Genomic DNA, 17,822 nt, shown 5'->3' with positions numbered 1-17,822 from the left:
AGTGACTTGATAAAAAACAGTCCTGAGACAGTGGAACTTAGGGTGAGATGGACAGTCCAAGAGGAGAGAGATAAGGCGGAGAGGCCAACTTATTATTAGGGCCTGAAATAAGAAAATAAATGTGCAAATGAAAATTAGAATGCCAAAAGAACTAGAATGATAATGAAGAGAAATAGTTTGATTGGGGATCACTTTGAAGTTAGATCACTTCAAAAGAAGTGACCAAGCTGGATAGGATGGAATACCAGAGATGAAAAGAAGGAAGAGGCAAAGATGACTGAAGCCTTGGAATTGGACAGAATGATGGTGTCATTGCCAGAAATGAGATCTTTGGAACAGACTGTTTATGAGGTGTGAGGCAGAAGAGAAAGATAATGAAGCTCCATTTTGATCATTTTTTTAAGACACTGGGGCTTGCTCTGTTACCTAGGCTGGAGTGCGGTGGCATGATGACAGCTCACTGAGCCTCAACCTCTTGGGCTCCAGCGATCCTCCCACTTCAGCCTCTCAAGTAGCTAGGACGACAGGGGCACACCACCACACCCAGCTAATTTTATTTTTAGTGGATGAGGTCTCACCGTGTTGCCCAGGTTGACCTCAAACTCCTGGGCTCAAGTGATCCTCCTGCTTGGCTTCCCAAAGTACTGGGATTACAGACATGAGCCACTGCACCTGGCCCACTTTAATTATTTAAGTTGAGGTTTTAGGCCAGGCACAGTGGCTCACACCTGTAATCTCAGCACTTTGAGAGGCTGAGGCAGGCAGATCACTTGAGCCCAGGAGTTTGAGATCAGCATGGGCAACGTGGGGAGACCCCGTCTCTACAAAAAATTAAAAAATTAGCCAAGCATAACATAGTCCCAGCTACTCTGGGGACATAGGTGGTAGGATCGCTTGAGCCTAGGAGATTGAGGCTGCAGTGAGCTGTGATCTCACCCCTATATTCCAGGGTGACAGAGCAAGACCCTGTCTCAAAAAATGTATATATAAATAAAATAAATAAATTGAGGTTTTGACAAGGTGGTTCAGTGGAGATGGGATAGAGATTTTGGAAACATTCACGTAGATGTGGTTGATATTGTGAGGGGAAAAATGCCTACTGGGTTTAGAGAGAGGCCCAGGATAGAACCTTAGAGAATGTCCACAATTTCTTGGATCACCTGGGTAATGGTAAGATAATGGTAAGATGTTATATTTAATTGGGGTTTCTGAGGGCTTAATTAGAAAATATTGTGATTATGGTGATTAAAATATATGTAAAATGATGTCTCAACCTACTTCTATTTTTTTAGAGGAAAAACTTGAAATATTTCAGTATTTTATTTAATAGGTTCTGTTAGTGCCCTGGGTCATTATTCTGAGTTTTATTTGTGAATGTATAGTGGTATAAACAAATATCAAAGTTATAGGAGATTGGCTTGAATGTATATTAATTCTGGTAGGTGTGCTGGACTTAAACACTTTTGCAATTTTTTTCTTTTGACTCTCTTTTTTAAAATTAAAAAAATTTATTTTGACTGTTCTTAAAAGTAAAATGTAACATTTTAACATCCCTTCATTCTATTTAACTGAAAATTCTAGATTTTGTATTATGTAGTTTTATTTAGTTGTACTCCAGCTTATTCCACACAAAGGATTTGAGGCAATTTAGGAAAAAAAAAAAAAAAATGAAGGGGCCAAGTAAGGGAGTCAGAAGAAGGAAAATAGATACAGGAGAATAATAAACTGCGGTAACATTTCCTTCTGGAGATGCAAACTAGATAGTCTATCCATTTGTTAGAGAAAGGTTGCACATATTACCGTTGAGTTTCCTTGTGACCAAAGCAAAGGGGGAGAATCCATAGGTTTTAGTGTCCATTGGATAAAAACATTGTTTTTCCTGTTACTGAGACCTGAAGTACATAAAGAGGACAGCATTTGGATAACATTCTTCCAGCAACCATAATTATGAGAGTTCAGGAGTGGGATAAATCAGCAGAAGTCTAATCTGGTCTAGTTCAAGAATACAATTCAGGTAAGTCAAAAGGAAAAGATTACCTGGCTTTCAGAGCCATGCATAGAAAAATGTCTATGCGTGTTTTTTTGTACCAAACCTTCAATAAGGATTGGAAAACAGAAGTTCTAGTTCAAGTTCCTGACAAGGACCTGGATTTCATATATTTTCTATCGCTAATAAGAGATCTTGTGGTTTACTTTATGTTTATTGAGGTTTTTACCTTATATGACATTGAGCTTAGACTGAAATGCATAAAATTGAGAATTTGTGTGTTACCTGACTTAAAATTCTCACATCACAACTCTTTTTCTAACCACTATGAGTTTGCGAGATAAAACTCACAGGTCTGCCATAGCAACATCGTAGCACAGCCTGAAATTGCCACCATGCTGTCCCTCTTTTCTCCTAGCCATATTAAATGCTTCTTTCCTTCAAACCCTACTTGTTTTGAATCACCTTCTTTCTCATTACTATTTCATGTCTCTAATGATCTCACTGCTTTCACAGATCTCCTGTAGAACTTGGTTGACTGCCTTTTTCATCACTTACTAAAGTTTCTTATTTTTAATTTTATTTCTCTATCCTCTCTATAACAGGGTTGTAATTCATTGAGGGAATTGATCTGCCATGGCTTATACTATTTTTGATTCCTCAACTCTTGGCATTGTGGTTTTCAGATTTGTATAGAAATTGAGGTACTCTTTCTTCACAGAATCTCAGAATCACTAAGTGTATAATTATGTGCCAAATGAGTTGATACCTCACATTAAATTCTGGTTGAATAGGCAAGGGAAGACCAGAGTTTGAAAGAAAAAAAAAATAGAGGAGTAACATTTAAAATTGAGATAATTAGGCCAGGTCTGGTGGCTCACACCTGTAATCCCAGCACTTTGGGAGGCCAAGGCTGGCAGATCACCTAAGGTCAGGAGTTTGAGACCGTCCTGGACAACATGGTGAAACCCTGTCTCTACTAAAAATACAAAAAAAAAAAAAGGTCGGGTGTGGTGACGGACATCTGTGATCCAAGCTACTCAAGAGGCTGAGACAAGAGAATCACTTGAACCCAGGAGGCAGAGGCTGTGATCCGAGCTACTCAGGAGGCTGAGGCAAGAGAATCACTTGAACCCAGCTGAGATCGTGCCACTGCACTCCAGCCTGGCAACAGAGTGAGACTCTGCCTCAAAATAAATAAATAAATAAAATTTAAAAATAAAATTGAGAAGATTCCTTTAGTTTTCTCCTCCTCTGTATTGGGAAAATGATGAATTTCAAATGAGTGTAGTGGCTGGATACTTCTGCTTCGCCAGTGAAGGACGTTCTGTGGAGCGTGGCTTGTGCTTGCACAGTTCCTTGTGCGTGTCATAGTAGCTACTAAATGAGGGATGGTTGTTTTGGGAGTATGACAGCATTCAGAGTGACAGAGAAACCTTGTTGATTGGGCAGGATGGTGTGTAGTGTGGGGTATTCAGTTTTATGATTTCTTCTCACATTCTGTAGTGATATTCCAATTCTCTCTATATAAAATTTTAAGGAATTCATCTGTTTTGTAAGTGGAAGGTTTTTTTCCTTAGACTGTAATGAATTTTTATTTATTTATTTATTTTTTTGAGACAGAGTCTCGCTCTGTCGCCCAGGCTGGAGTGCAGTGGCCAGATCTCAGCTCACTGCAAGCTCCACCTCCCAGGTTCACGCCATTCTCGTGCCTCAGCCTCCTGAGTAGCTGGGACTACAGGCGTCCGCCACCTCGCCTGGCTAGTTTTTTGTATTTTTTTTAGTGGAGACGGGGTTTCACTCTGCTAGCCAGGATGGTCTCGATCTCCTGACCTCGTGATCCACCCGTCTCGGCCTCCCAAAGTGCTGGGATTACAGACTTGAGCCATCTCGCCTGGCCACTGTAATGAATTTTTAATGAATAAACTTATGTTACCACTTAAGAGAAAAAATGGCTAAAGTAAGTATGAACCATATGAAAATTAGGTTGAGTCATCTGAGATCTTTAAAACTTTACAATTGGCTTTAGAGATTTAAAAATCATAGTTGTACTTTTTGAAATCTCTTTATTTAAACAGTAAGATGCTGAAAAGACAAATACCTTTTGGGAAGCCAGTCATATCCTATTGTGAATTTTAGTGCAAGAAGTAAAATTTTTTAGTTCTTTCACTGTGAATTCATTTGAAGCCAGATAATGGCTGTGAGCCTCCTAATGTTCTTTCCTTGCCTTAGGGTTCACTTTCTCCCTATGTTGCTACCTCCAGCCAGGAATACTATTTTAGGCTTACCTGCGTTTTGGCTTTAGTGTCTAGCAGTCTTTCCCTTTCACTCTTTTGGGATATTTTCTGATTACTAGAGTAACAACTTAAGCTATAACCCAATTATTGAGTACTTGCAATTGCCAGGTACTTTACTGACATTATCATTAAGCTTTCTAACAGCTCCGTGAAGGGCTATTAAATAGCGCTCTTTTCCATTGCTGGGGCAGACACACAACTCACATTAGCTTAAGGAAAAATGGGTATTTTGAAGGGTAGTGGTGGAGCTGGCCTCACAGATGTTGTCAGGAATCTTTCTCATTTCTACATTCTCTTACCTTTTGCAGATAGATACTGTCTACAGACTTGAAAACACTACACAGACAGCTCTAGGCTTACTTCAGTCCAACTGAGCAACTCCTCTCCATGTCTCAAGAACAAGACATTGTCTTTGCTTGTGTAATTGACCATTTCTAGACTAAGTAAACGTTGTTGTCAGAGGAGATGAGGTACTCTTATTTGGCCAAGACTGCATCACGTGTCCTTACCCCTTTGAGCTTTACCACAGGCAGACAGAATGGAGCTGAAGGTAATTCCCCAAAAGGAAAGAGGGAAGGGATGCTGGGTAGTGCTATCACTACCCTATTTTACAGATAAGGTAATTGAGACTTAGGAATGTAAAGCAGATCCTTCAACATCACAAAAATAGTAAACGATATATCTGAACCACAATCTTGGATTCAGGAATTGCATTATTATCTGGTAAAAAATGACTGCTGCTCTTTACCCTTAACCCCTTTCTTGGCAGCATGTGTTCCTAATTCTCCTAATTATTTTCACTTTTTATGGAGAGAGAAATGAACCAGGGAAGAGAATGAAGAGAAATACCACACCTCTCTTTTATTGGTTGACAATGATGAGGAACAGAGTATATGTGAATCCTAGAATTAATGGGACATCATTGTCTCATTGGAGGCTAGGTGTTTGAAAGGGAGAGGGTGTGGCAGGGAAATGCAACCAACCTGTAGCTACTAAACCAGTTGGGGGAAGGAGATAACCTGGGTATTCGATTTTCCTATTTTGTCTCATTACTGGCATCACATTCCTTTTCTCCTGCTTATTATGGCAAAATGTACAGCTTTTCAGCAGCGTGTATGTTAAATAGGCTCTTGTGAACTGGCCTAGGAACCTAATTACTGTTATTGTACAGTTTCTGTGGGAAAATGAGATCTGGGTGCAATAAGCTTTGGGAAATATACCCAATACATAAGTTATGGATTATCTGATCAGTTATCTAAAAAAGTCGGGATCTTCATCCTCTAGAATGTGGCTGTGTTAGGGAAGTGAGAAAGGGTGAATTGGGAGATTAACTCTGAAGAAAAGGGAATAAAGATGTCAAAGGCAATCTTTGCTTGCTCTGTGTTTTATCCAAGTCGCTCATGGTATAGTTACCATTGGCTTCTTAAAATGATCTCAGATTTTTCTTTAGGTTACTGTTGTGAGTTACCGTCATCTGGCATATTTCATATTAATAAATATTTTCCTTTTTAATGATGTTAAAATTTGTGGCTAAAATGGGTCTTTTATTCATAGGATGATTTATTCATGATTTGGCGCTTCACCATTGGAGGGTAATTGAAAGTTAGCCATGTGAGAAAGGAGTAAGTGAGAAAATAGGAAGTTCCTGGTAAAATGCTACATGTGGTGGACACTCAGTGTTACTGAGCCTTCATTCTTATCTCCTTACTCTCCCACTAGTGGCAAAGTCTTTTGTTTTCATCGAGACATATTTGGTGATAATACAATTCATAAGATATGCTCACTTTGTTAATGTTGAGCCTCTCTATTTAATTTTTTTTTTTCATTTTTAGAGATGGGGTTTTGCTCTGTTGCCCAGGCAGGAGTGCAGTGGCACAATCAGCTGATAGCATCCTTGAACTCCTGGGCCCACGCGATCCTCCTGCCTCAGCCTCCTGAATAGCTGTGACTATGGGTGTGTGTCACCACACCTGGCTAATTTAAAACAATTTTTTGTAGAGATGGCATCTCACTTTGTTGTCTAGGCTGGTCTCGAACTCCTGGGCTCAAGTAGCCCTCCTGCCTCAGCCTCCCAAAACATTGGGATTATGGTGTGAGCCACTGTGCCTGGCCCTATTTAATATTTTAAAGTTTCAACACTTTATTTTAGAGAATAGAATTCAATGTGGAAGGCTCTATTCCAAAACATTTTTTTTTGTTTTTTTTTTTTTTTGAGATGGGGTCTCGGTCTGTCACTCAGGCTGGAGTACAGTGGCAAGATCTTGGCTCACTGCAAGCTCCACCTCCTAGGTTCAGGCCATTCTCCTGCCTCAGCCTCCTGGGTAGCTGGGACTACAGGCACCCGCCACCACGCCCGGCTAATTTTTTTTGTGTTTTTTTTTTTTTTTTAGTAGAGTCGGGGTTTCACCTTGTTAGCCAGGATGGTCTTGATCTCCTGACCTCATTATCACCTGCCTCGGCCTCCCAAAGTGCTGGGATTACAGGCGTGAGCCACCACGGCCAGCCCAAAACATTTTTTTATATTTGGCAAATTTAACAGGAGATTAGAGATGGTATGTCCTATTAAATAACTTTTCTGTACCCAGGAAAGCTGTTCACTGGGCAAACATGACTACAAAGGATAAGCAGAGTTTCTATGTATAGTGGTACAATTATAGCATGAAAATTACATGTTATATGTAATACAAATAATATATCAGTTCATAAATCAGTTTGCAATACTAAATCCTTTGCTATATATGTACCTTGTCATTTAGCATGCTACATTTTATGTATATATCTTGGTTTGTAAATCACTGTGATAAGCACATCCCCAGTAATTATATGGTAAGCTCCTGGCAGGCAGGGACTTTATCTTTGACATCAAAGCCTGTGAAGTAGAATGCTGGGCCTGTGGTAGGTGTTCTCTCTGCTGAGAGGAAGATCTTTGCTATTACTAGTTATTTAGTTTGGTGCAACAGGCCAGAATTGTCCTAATAATATCAGTGTTTAATTGGTGATATGTAAAATTTCTTTGACAGTTTGTAAATAAAATTAGATACCAGAAAAAAAGTTTAATGTGTAAAACCATTTATTCATTTTGTTGGATGTAGGAATCACTTGTGGAATGGCTTGGACACATTATAGAATTAGCTTTATAGCAAAGAGATTGGAAGGGGTAAATTTCCTGTATCTGGTATTTGGACTTCTGCCAGTCTTACCTGTTAAGTTATGCTTGACCCTAAAGAAGTTCCTAGTGGGTGTGCCAGGGAGGAGAACCAAACATGTAATGAAATTGGATAAATTCCTCAGGTAAAAGAAAAGCAGTAGCAATAAAGACCAAACCCCATTGGCACCAAAGCCCGGAAATGGAATGGAGCTAGACAATATAAAGGAAATTAGAGCGAAGTAGGAAAAACCTTGGCGATTTAAAAATTGTGCCCAAGGTAGAGAAAAGAGGAGAGAGTGTGTGTGTGTATGTGTGTCTGTCTGTGTGTGAGTAATGACAGTGATAAAGGGAGAGCAGACAAGTCTTTGAGACCTGCATAGCCATTCTTGAGGTACTCACTGTGAAGGTGAGTAATTCTACATGGCTCTTGAGAACATCCCTCTCTTAAGGACATGTCGAAGATTTACTGACCTGAACCCTAAATAAAGCCTTCTGGAGAACAGTAACTAGAAGACAAGTGAAGTTCTACTGTTTTCTGTCGTTTAGTTAAGTATTTATTGAGCTGCTGCTTCGTGTAGATACCACTAAGCTGTGCAATTACTGGTGCATGATATACTCAACAAATTAGTGTATAAATTAGTAAAAGAATGATGCCACCTTTGCAGTCATTTATTCACTGAGCACTTCTTGTTTACTAGACACAAAATATTCTAAGTGCTAAGAATATAATGGTGAGCTATACAGAAATCATCCCTGCTCTCATGGAGTGTGTATATTAGTGAGAGAGACATTGCAACAAAAATATATTAATATACAATTATAAATTGGGTTAGTTTGTGAAGAAAACTAACAGCTGCTATGATATACTATGTAGGAGTGGGATCAGTTTAGATTGTGTGTTCTGGGAAGGACTTTCAGTCTAAGAACTGAAGGATATGTAGGAATTAGCCAGGTCAGAATTGGAGCACTGGGGAAGACAAAATCATGAAGTTTCTCAGTTTGGGAGTGGGAGGGCTGGAAGTGGGTTGGTATCCTTGGGGATCTGAAATAAGGCCAGTGGGTGGCTAGAATGTAGAGAGGGAGGAGTAGAGTTGTACAAAATGAAGTGGAGTGGTTGGGAGGGCTTGCAGAAGATAACTGTAATACAGGTTCCAAAACTCTCAAGTTTCATTACTCTTAATTTAGGGAGTAAAATAGAGATTGATTTGTGGCTTGGAAAAAGTGAAAAAACATTGGTGAATTTGGAATAATTGGTTAATCTATACTACATGGAAGTTGCTATTGTATTGTGGAAAAAATGTGGGCCTTGGAATCAACTAACTTCATCCCGTCTTTGCTTCTTAATGGTGTGTGACCTTGGATAAGTTACTAAGCCTCCCTGAGTTTCTTTTCTTTCATTTGTAAAGTGGAGATAATAGTGCCCCTTTATTGTGAGAATGAAACTAAATACGTAAAATACTTAGCAAAGGGCCTAGCTTATACTAAGTGGTCAGTAAACTACGTGGTGCTATTACTCTTACTACTATTTCTCTTCTTTCTCCTCAAGGCAGATAGACATCTGCCAGACTATCTATAAAATATTCACTAGGTGAACCTGATGAACACAGCAAAAGCATGCACAAACTGGCATGCCTATAATGACTTTAGACTATTTTATGGGTAGTCCTCAGTGAAGTGGTGGGAGTATTTCAATCTGTCCCATGATTGTTGAAAAAGCAGAATTTTTTCCATCACAAACATAAATGGAACTGTATGTACTTTGGGAAAACTAGCTTTGCATTTCAAATAAAGCATTACAAAGCTAAATTTACTATGAAAAGCCATAATGTTATAGAACACACTATAGCCTTTTCAGAGAGAATCTTGCAACTGTAGTAAAATAAAGACTTCCTGAAAATGCTCACATGCCATGTTAAAGACATAGGGTTTCCTTTATTTTACATACAATTGTCTAGTTACATTTAGCACAAGTAAGATAAACCATTCGGGATAAACTGTCATGTAGATGTCTGTGGCTGACTCTGTTATTAATATGGAAATACAGTAAGACTCTGACACAATACAAAAAATGGATTCTAAAACCTTCAGTCGTATTAATGAAGGATAATCAAATAACTCCTAGCTAGCCAGTTGGGAGTTCCTAGGGTGTGGAAGCCAATTACCAATTGTCTTCAGGTTATTGAGGTTATTATGGGGTATATTTGAATGCTAATGACATGTCAAATAATTTTGATAATGACAGTGGAGATTTTTTTTGGAAAGAGAAAATCATTTGAGAAAGCATATTTTGGCCTTTGATTTAGGTATTAATTTGTAGAAAAAGGCAATATGCTATGGCTAAATTAATTTGACTATGATCCTTAAGAAGAGATACATTTTACTTTGTAAGCACTATATGTACACATATAGAAAACTAAAACAAAAGTTTTATGAAACAATATGTATTCCAATACTTTCTGTTATATTTTACTTCAATTTCTGGAAAATGCTGTAGTTCACTAAACTAGTTTCATGACATAGTGGTTTACAACTTGCACTTTGAAAAACGTTGCCCTAAATGAGTGTGTATTAAGTGATGCTTCAGAAAGGAACAACCAGGCTACTCTAGAACCATAAGATCAGAACTATTTCACCACTAGTATATCCCATACCACTAGTAATAGATGACTAGTAGGTGCCAAGCCCATTTGGCAACCTGGGATGGTCTTTTAAAAGGGATTCATGTGTATATATATATGTCACATGTATATATTCACACACATATTTACTTGCTTACACACAAGCTCTCACAGGAAGGATACATAAGAAATTATTACTAACATGGATTGCCCAAGGGAAGGAGAACTAGGTATCTGGGCAAGAGTGATAAGACACTTTAAGTGCCGTATACCCTTTTATTTTTCATTCTTGTTAAATTTGAATCCTGTGAACTTATTTATTCTAAACATTAATAAATTCTGCTTCTATGTTATTTGAGAAAGAAAACAGTAAGGTGACCAGTATGGATCAGAGTTTTACAGTAAAGATTACTGTGTTGGCTGGGCGTGGTGACTTATACCTGTAATCCCACCACTTTGGGAGGCCAAGGCAGGCAGATCACTTGAGGTCAGGAGTTTGAGACCACCCTGGCCAACATGGTGAAACCCCGTCTCTACTAAAAATACAAAAATTAGCCAGGTGTGGTCGTGTGTGCCTGTAATCCCTGCTACTCAGGAGGCTGAGACAAGAGAATCACTTGAACTCAGGAGGCAGAGGTTGCAGTGAGCTGAGATTGTGCCACTGCACTCGAGCCTGGGCAACAGAGCAAGATTCCGTCTCAAAAAAAAAAAAAAAAAAATTACTGTGTAGATTAGCAGAGTCCAGCATAGGAGTGGGGAATTACATCCTGCATGCTGTTTAGTGCCCTTGATGTAGACCAGCTATATTGACAGTGCTATGCAATGATGTTTAGGCGACTCATTAAAAAGGGTTACTTTGTGTTTTGTGCTCTGCTTATTTATTATAGTGGGGTATATACTAGATTCTGGAAAGCTTTTTTTCCAATAGAGTATGGTTAATTTTAATGTTTCAATGCTTTTTTTAATTTTTAATTTCTAAATTTGTTATTTAGAAGTAATTTCAAACTTACAGAAAAGTTGTATGAGTAAGAAAAGTTCAAATAACACCTGTTCCCATAGTCACCTTTGGTCAACATTTTACCACATTTGTCTTCTCATTTTATCTACCTACCTACTTAACTATCTGATTTATTTTTTTTCCTGAACCCTTTCTTCATAACTGCTTCAAAGAGTATTTTCTAAAATTAGGGATATTATCTTACTTAACCACAGTACACATGTCAACCTCAGTAAATTTCTTGTTCATACCATACTTTATCTACTGTACTGCTAACTTTCCTTTTTTGTCAGTTGACCCAGGAATATGCTTTATATCATTTTTTTTTATTGCTTTTTGGCACAGGATTTGGACTAGCATTAGGAATTGCATTTAGTTGTCATATCTCTTTAGCTGCTTTTTTTTGGGGGGGAGACAGAGTCTCTCTCTTGTCACCCAGGCTGGAGTGCAGTGGCGCAATCTCGGCTCTCTTCAACCTCCATCTCCTGGCTTCAAACGATTCTCCTGCCTCAGCCTCCTGAATAGCTGGGATTACAGGCATGCACCACCATACCCAGTTAATTTTTATATTTTTAGTAGAGACGGGGTTTCACCATGTTGACCAGGCTGGTCTCAAGCTCCTGACCTCAGGTGATCCGCCCACCTCGGCCTCCCAAAGTGCTGGGATTACAGGCCCCCACCGCGCCCAGCCTCTTTAGCTTCTTTTGATTGGCAACATTTCCACTTCCTTTATTTCTTTTTTACAACCCTGGAATTTTTAAAGAATACACTTTTTCCTTTTTAAAAATAGAATGTTGATCATTTTGGTGTTTTCTTATGATGAAATTCAAATTATGCATTCTCAGAATATTATATAGCTGATGTATCTTTCTCAGGATATAACATCTGGAGACACAGTATCCATCTAACATTAATGATGTTAGAGAGTACTTGGTGAAGGAGTTGTCTAGCTTCTACTGTATAATATTTTCCCCTTGCAACTAAGAAACAATCCATGGAAAGACATTTTAAAACCATGCAAATATACTAATCCATAAAAATTTCCCCCTAGATTTAACATCCATGATTGTCCTTGCCTGATCCAATCTTTACCATGTTGGTTGCAAATGCTGATTTTTCCATTGCTAGCACTACCTCTGCATTTACCAGTCAACACTCAGCATTCTGTTTTAAGTCATAGCCCTCAGTTCTACTTTTGCGTTTTTATATAAACTCATAAATTCCCACCTCCCATGGTTCATAATCAATTACTGTGTAAAGCAGAGGATTTGATTCTGGGGCATGTCATTGATGACTTCAAGAGGTCAGTGATCACCTTGAAATTGTGTGCAGTCCTCTGTGTTCTGACATCTTTCTAGGGAGAGTGTTCCTTTCATCAGAATCTTGAAAGGGTTCTGGACTCAAAAGTGGGGAACATGTTGAAGGGTTAGACTTTAAGCTGTCTGTAATATTTATAATACATTTGTATATCCGTTCCCCTGCTTTTTACCCCTAGTGATAACTGAAATGTTAGAACCATATTGTATGTCCCTCTGTAGTACATTCTATTTTTTGTCATCTGTTTTTAAACCACAACTTAAAATAGTACTGTATTTTGGTTCCTTTAAATTTTTTCCTAGAATATATAATAAATGTTAAGATCTTCATTGCCACCGTAGTAGCAGTTTATGGTGTATGGAACCAGTCTTGTGAAGCAGTGAATTACCTTGATTTAATTTGAAATTTTAAAACCAATGTTTTTTACACTGTAGTTTTATTAGCTCTCTGGGAGTGAGCTACATGATGTTGTGCACTGACAATTACCCAAATGTTCTCGCCTTCTCTTTCCTGGATGAGCTTCAGAAGGAGTTCATTACTACTTATAACATGATGAAGACAAATACTGCTGTCAGACCATACTGTTTCATTGAATTTGGTAAGGGCCTGATTTTTTTTTCCTTTTTATTCATCTCCATCCAATCATAAGTAATTTTAAATCTAATATTGGGTGGAGGGGGGACTTCAGCTATCTTGCTTTTGATAGAGTAATTTGGTAAATGATCTATAACTTATGGTAACTTTTTACTTAGATGCTTATTAGAAAAAAAATTGTGTTTGAACTGTGAAGGGGATTTTGAGTATTGGTCCAAATAATTAATGCCAGAGGATAACTTCTCAATGAGAAATTTGTAAGCCAGAGATTCAGACTTTTGTGTTTCTGTAATAATCTTTTATAGTCTGCTTCATGTAGAATAGGGGATGGCAAACATTTGCTGGAAAGGACCAGATAGTACATATTTTAGGCTTTAAGGATCATATAGTCACTGTCACAACTATTCAGCCCTGCCATTGTAGCTCAAAAGCAGCCATAGGCAGTACGTAAATGAGTGCAGTTATATTCTAATAAAACGTTACAGAATAGTCAGCAGGCTAGATTTGGCCTGTGGTCAGTAGTTTGCTCAACTTCTGATGTAGAAGGAAAAAGTTGTAAATAGTAAAAATAAAATTCCACTTGGAAAATATTTAGGAAATGTATTATATTAGTTTTATTCAATTTATTCTTTAAAACCTACATTCTAATGGTGTAAGCAATAACAAGAAAACAGATTTATAAAAACATGCAACTTCTAGTGTGTGTTCTTATGTAATTGCAGCTGGTAAATCTGACAGATTTAATATTTCATGAGATAGGAATCTCTATAAAAATCAAGACTTTGGGCAAGGTGTGGTAGCTCATGCCTTTTATCCCAGCACTTTGGGAGGCCGAGGCAGTAGGATCACTTAAGGCCAGGAGTTCGAGACCACCCTGGGCAACAGAGAGAGACTCTGTCTGTACAAAAAAAATAAATAAGCTGGGCATGGTGGCAGCCCCAGCTGCTTGGGAGACTGAGGCAGGAGATTCACTTGAGCACAGAAATTCAAGGTTACAGTGAGCTATGATTGGACCACTGCATCCCAGCCTAGATGACAGAGCAAGACCCTATCTCAAAAAAAAAAAAAAAAAAAAAATCAAGACTTTGGTTTAAAGTTAAAGCTCTTTTTTGTTTTTGCAATTTCTTGAAGTGGATGTAATATACTTAGGTAGTGTTAAATCCTTAGTTTATTTAAAATTACTGATTTCTAGAGGGTAAAACTGATGACTTCATGATATATTAATCAAAACACAAGTAATATTGGAATACTTCGTGACAAATTGAACAATTTTGAATAATAAACTACCTGTAATATTTACTATCCATAAGCATCATATTCTGAAACGATTAATTGACAAGTGACTGCAAGGAAATTTATGTTTTATTTTACATAGATAACTTCATTCAGAGGACCAAGCAACGATATAATAATCCCAGGTCTCTTTCAACCAAGATAAATCTTTCTGACATGCAGACGGAAATCAAGCTGAGACCTCCTTATCAAATTTCCATGTGCGAACTGGGGTCAGCCAATGGAGTCACATCAGCATTTTCTGTTGACTGTAAAGGTGCTGGTAAGATTTCTTCTGGTGAGTTCTGGATCTCAGTTATTTTATTTTTTAAAAATCCTTGGGAAGAACTGAGAAGCTCTTGAAAATGAATTACTTCATTCTAATATTTTAAATCAAGTACATGAGAGAATATAGAAGTTCAGAGCAATCCTTTTTCAGTGATTTATAAAGTAAGCTACCAGATATGTGACTAGTCAGGAAAATACTTTCAAATAGCAACCTCAGAGGATCTCTTTGCTAGAAAAACATTTTTTTAAATTTAAAATTTTTAAAAATTAATTTTCATGGGTACATATTTGGTGTGTAATATATTTATAGGGTACATGAGATATTTTGATACAGGCATGCAATGCGTAATAATCACATTAGGGTAAATGGGGTATTCATCACCTCAAGCATTTATTATTTCTTTGTGTTATAAACATGTCAGTTGTACTCTGTTATTTTAAAATGTACAATAAATTATAAGTTATTGTTGACTGTAGTCACCCTATTGTAGTATCAAGTACTAAATCTTATTCATCTTAGCTAACTGTATTATGTACCCATTAATCATCCCCCTTTCTCCCACCCCCACTACCCTTCCCATCCTCCGGTAACCAAAATTCTACTCTCTATCTCCATGAGTTCAGTTGTTTTAAACTTTAGCTCTCACGAATGAGAATATGTAAACTTTTCCTTTCTGTGCCTAGTTTATTTAACTTAATAAAATGTCCTCCAGTTCATCCATGCTGTTGCAAATGACAGGATCTCATTCTTTTTTTGTGGCTGAATAATACTCTGTTGTGTATGTGTGCCACATTTTATGCATTTGTCTGGTGATGGGCACTAAGGTTGCTTCCAAGTCTTACCTGTTGTGAATAGACTGCAGTAAACATGAGAATGCAGATGTCTCTTCGATATGCTGATTTCCTTCCTTTTGGGTATGTACCTAGTAGTGGGATTGCTGGATTATATGATAGTTCTCTTTTTAGTTTTTGAGGAACCTCAAAACTACTACTGTTTTCCATAGTGGTTGTACTGATTTACATCCCCACCAACAGTGTTCCCTTTTTTCCACCTCCTCACCAGCATTCATTATTGCCTGTCTTTTGGATAAAAGCCATTTTAACTGGGGTGAAATGATGTCTCGTTGTAGTTTTGTTTTGCGTTTCTCTGATGATTGGTGATGTTGAGCACCTTTTCATATACCTGTTTACCATTTGTATGTCTCATTTTAGAAATGTCTGTTCAGCTCTTTTGCCCATTTTTTAATAGGCTTATTAGATTTTTTCATATAGAGTTGTTTGAGCCCATCATATATTCTGGTTATTAATCCCTTGTCAGATGGATATAGGGATTCACATTCCCTTGTCAGTTTGCAAATATTTTCTATCATTCTGTGGGTTGTCTCTTCACTTTGTTGTTTCTTTTGCTGTGCAGAAGCTTTTTAACTCAATATAATGCAATTTGTCCACTTTTGTCTTGGAGGCCTGTGCTTGTGGAGTATTACTCAAGAGATGTCCTGGAGCGTTTCCCCAATGTTATCTTTAGTAGCTTCATAGTTTGAGGTCTGAGATTTAAGTCTAATACATCTGATTTGATCTTCATATATGACTAGGAAAACATTTAAGGTTTCTTTGTAAACATTTTTCTAGAAATGAAAAATAGGTTATTTGTACTGCCTATTTATAGGCATGTAAAGTGCTTTACATTTTGTCAAAATGGCTACATTTAAGGCCAGAGTGCTTGACTGTCACAGGTGTAAATACTTTAGTGATCATCTGCTCAAACCTTCCATCCCAAAGAAGGAATACTATCTTCAGCAACTGTGAAAGGATATAAACTTTTGCTTAAAATGAACACCTCATTGTTTTATAAGGTAGCATATGACATTGTCAGACTGTATGTTTAAAAAAATTATTCCAACCTAAGCCTTTAGGGGAAAAAGAAAATCTTCCTTACGTAATTGAGCTAAAGTCGGCTTCCCTATGTCTACCAGTTTGTTTTGTGATCTCTTTCTCCCTTCCTTCAGCAGAACCAGAAAAACAGTTAAGTCAGCAACTGTGTGACCTGTCCATCCTCTTAATCTAGTCTACTTCATATAAATATCTCCAATTCACCAGTGAGAACACATGGACACAGGGAGGGGAACATCACACACACAGGCCTGTCAAGGGGTCAGGAGCAAGGGGAGGGATAGCATTAGGAGAAATACCTAATGTAGATGATGGGTTGATGGGTGCAGCAAACCACCATGGCACATGTATACCTATGTAACAAACCTGCATGTTCTGCACATGTATTCCAGAACTTAAAGTATAATAAAAAAATAAAAATGCAAGACAATATCAACTATAGAATACGAGACAAACACATTTATCATTGTGTATTGACAAAGGGCGAAATTTTCAATTAAGCTGTAACAAACATGTACCTTTTTGAATCACGAGGTCAGGAGTTCAAGACCAGCCTGGTCAAGATGGTGAAACCCTGTCTACTAAAAATACAAAAATTAGCTGGGCGTGGTGGCACGTGCCTGTAATCCCAGTTACTTGGGAGACTGAGGCAGAGAACTGCTTGAATCCAGGAGGCAGAGGTTGCAGTGAGCTGAGATTGTGCCACTGCACTCGAGCCTGGGCAACAGAGCAAGATTCCGTCTCAAAAAAAAAAAAAAAAAAAATTACTGTGTAGATTAGCAGAGTCCAGCATAGGAGTGGGGAATTACATCCTGCATGCTGTTTAGTGCCCTTGATGTAGACCAGCTATATTGACAGTGCTATGCAATGATGTTTAGGCGACTCATTAAAAAGGGTTACTTTGTGTTTTGTGCTCTGCTTATTTATTATAGTGGGGTATATACTAGATTCTGGAAAGCTTTTTTTCCAATAGAGTATGGTTAATTTTAATGTTTCAATGCTTTTTTTAATTTTTAATTTCTAAATTTGTTATTTAGAAGTAATTTCAAACTTACAGAAAAGTTGTATGAGTAAGAAAAGTTCAAATAACACCTGTTCCCATAGTCACCTTTGGTCAACATTTTACCACATTTGTCTTCTCATTTTATCTACCTACCTACTTAACTATCTGATTTATTTTTTTTCCTGAACCCTTTCTTCATAACTGCTTCAAAGAGTATTTTCTAAAATTAGGGATATTATCTTACTTAACCACAGTACACATGTCAACCTCAGTAAATTTCTTGTTCATACCATACTTTATCTACTGTACTGCTAACTTTCCTTTTTTGTCAGTTGACCCAGGAATATGCTTTATATCATTTTTTTTTATTGCTTTTTGGCACAGGATTTGGACTAGCATTAGGAATTGCAT

The 17,822-nt window shown here is 37.7% G+C and overlaps 1 protein-coding gene across 2 annotated transcripts in view; it reads left to right on the top strand.

The window, feature by feature from the left end:
* Positions 1-17,822, top strand: part of SEC22A (SEC22 vesicle trafficking protein homolog A (S. cerevisiae)) — a 72,963-nt gene that overhangs the window by 9,115 nt on the left and 46,026 nt on the right. For both annotated transcript variants that reach the window (XM_011971555.1, XM_011971556.1), the window contains 2 exons: positions 12,799-12,962; positions 14,334-14,528. In XM_011971555.1, coding sequence (XP_011826945.1) covers positions 12,799-12,962; positions 14,334-14,528 — 359 coding nt within the window. The remainder of the gene's footprint in view (positions 1-12,798; positions 12,963-14,333; positions 14,529-17,822) is intronic.

This window comes from Mandrillus leucophaeus, unplaced genomic scaffold, assembly GCF_000951045.1.
Source record: "Mandrillus leucophaeus isolate KB7577 unplaced genomic scaffold, Mleu.le_1.0 Scaffold123, whole genome shotgun sequence".
NCBI lineage: Eukaryota > Metazoa > Chordata > Mammalia > Primates > Cercopithecidae > Mandrillus > Mandrillus leucophaeus.
The sequence above is the reverse complement of the archived record's forward strand: the minus strand, read 5'-3'. Positions and strand labels throughout refer to the sequence as shown.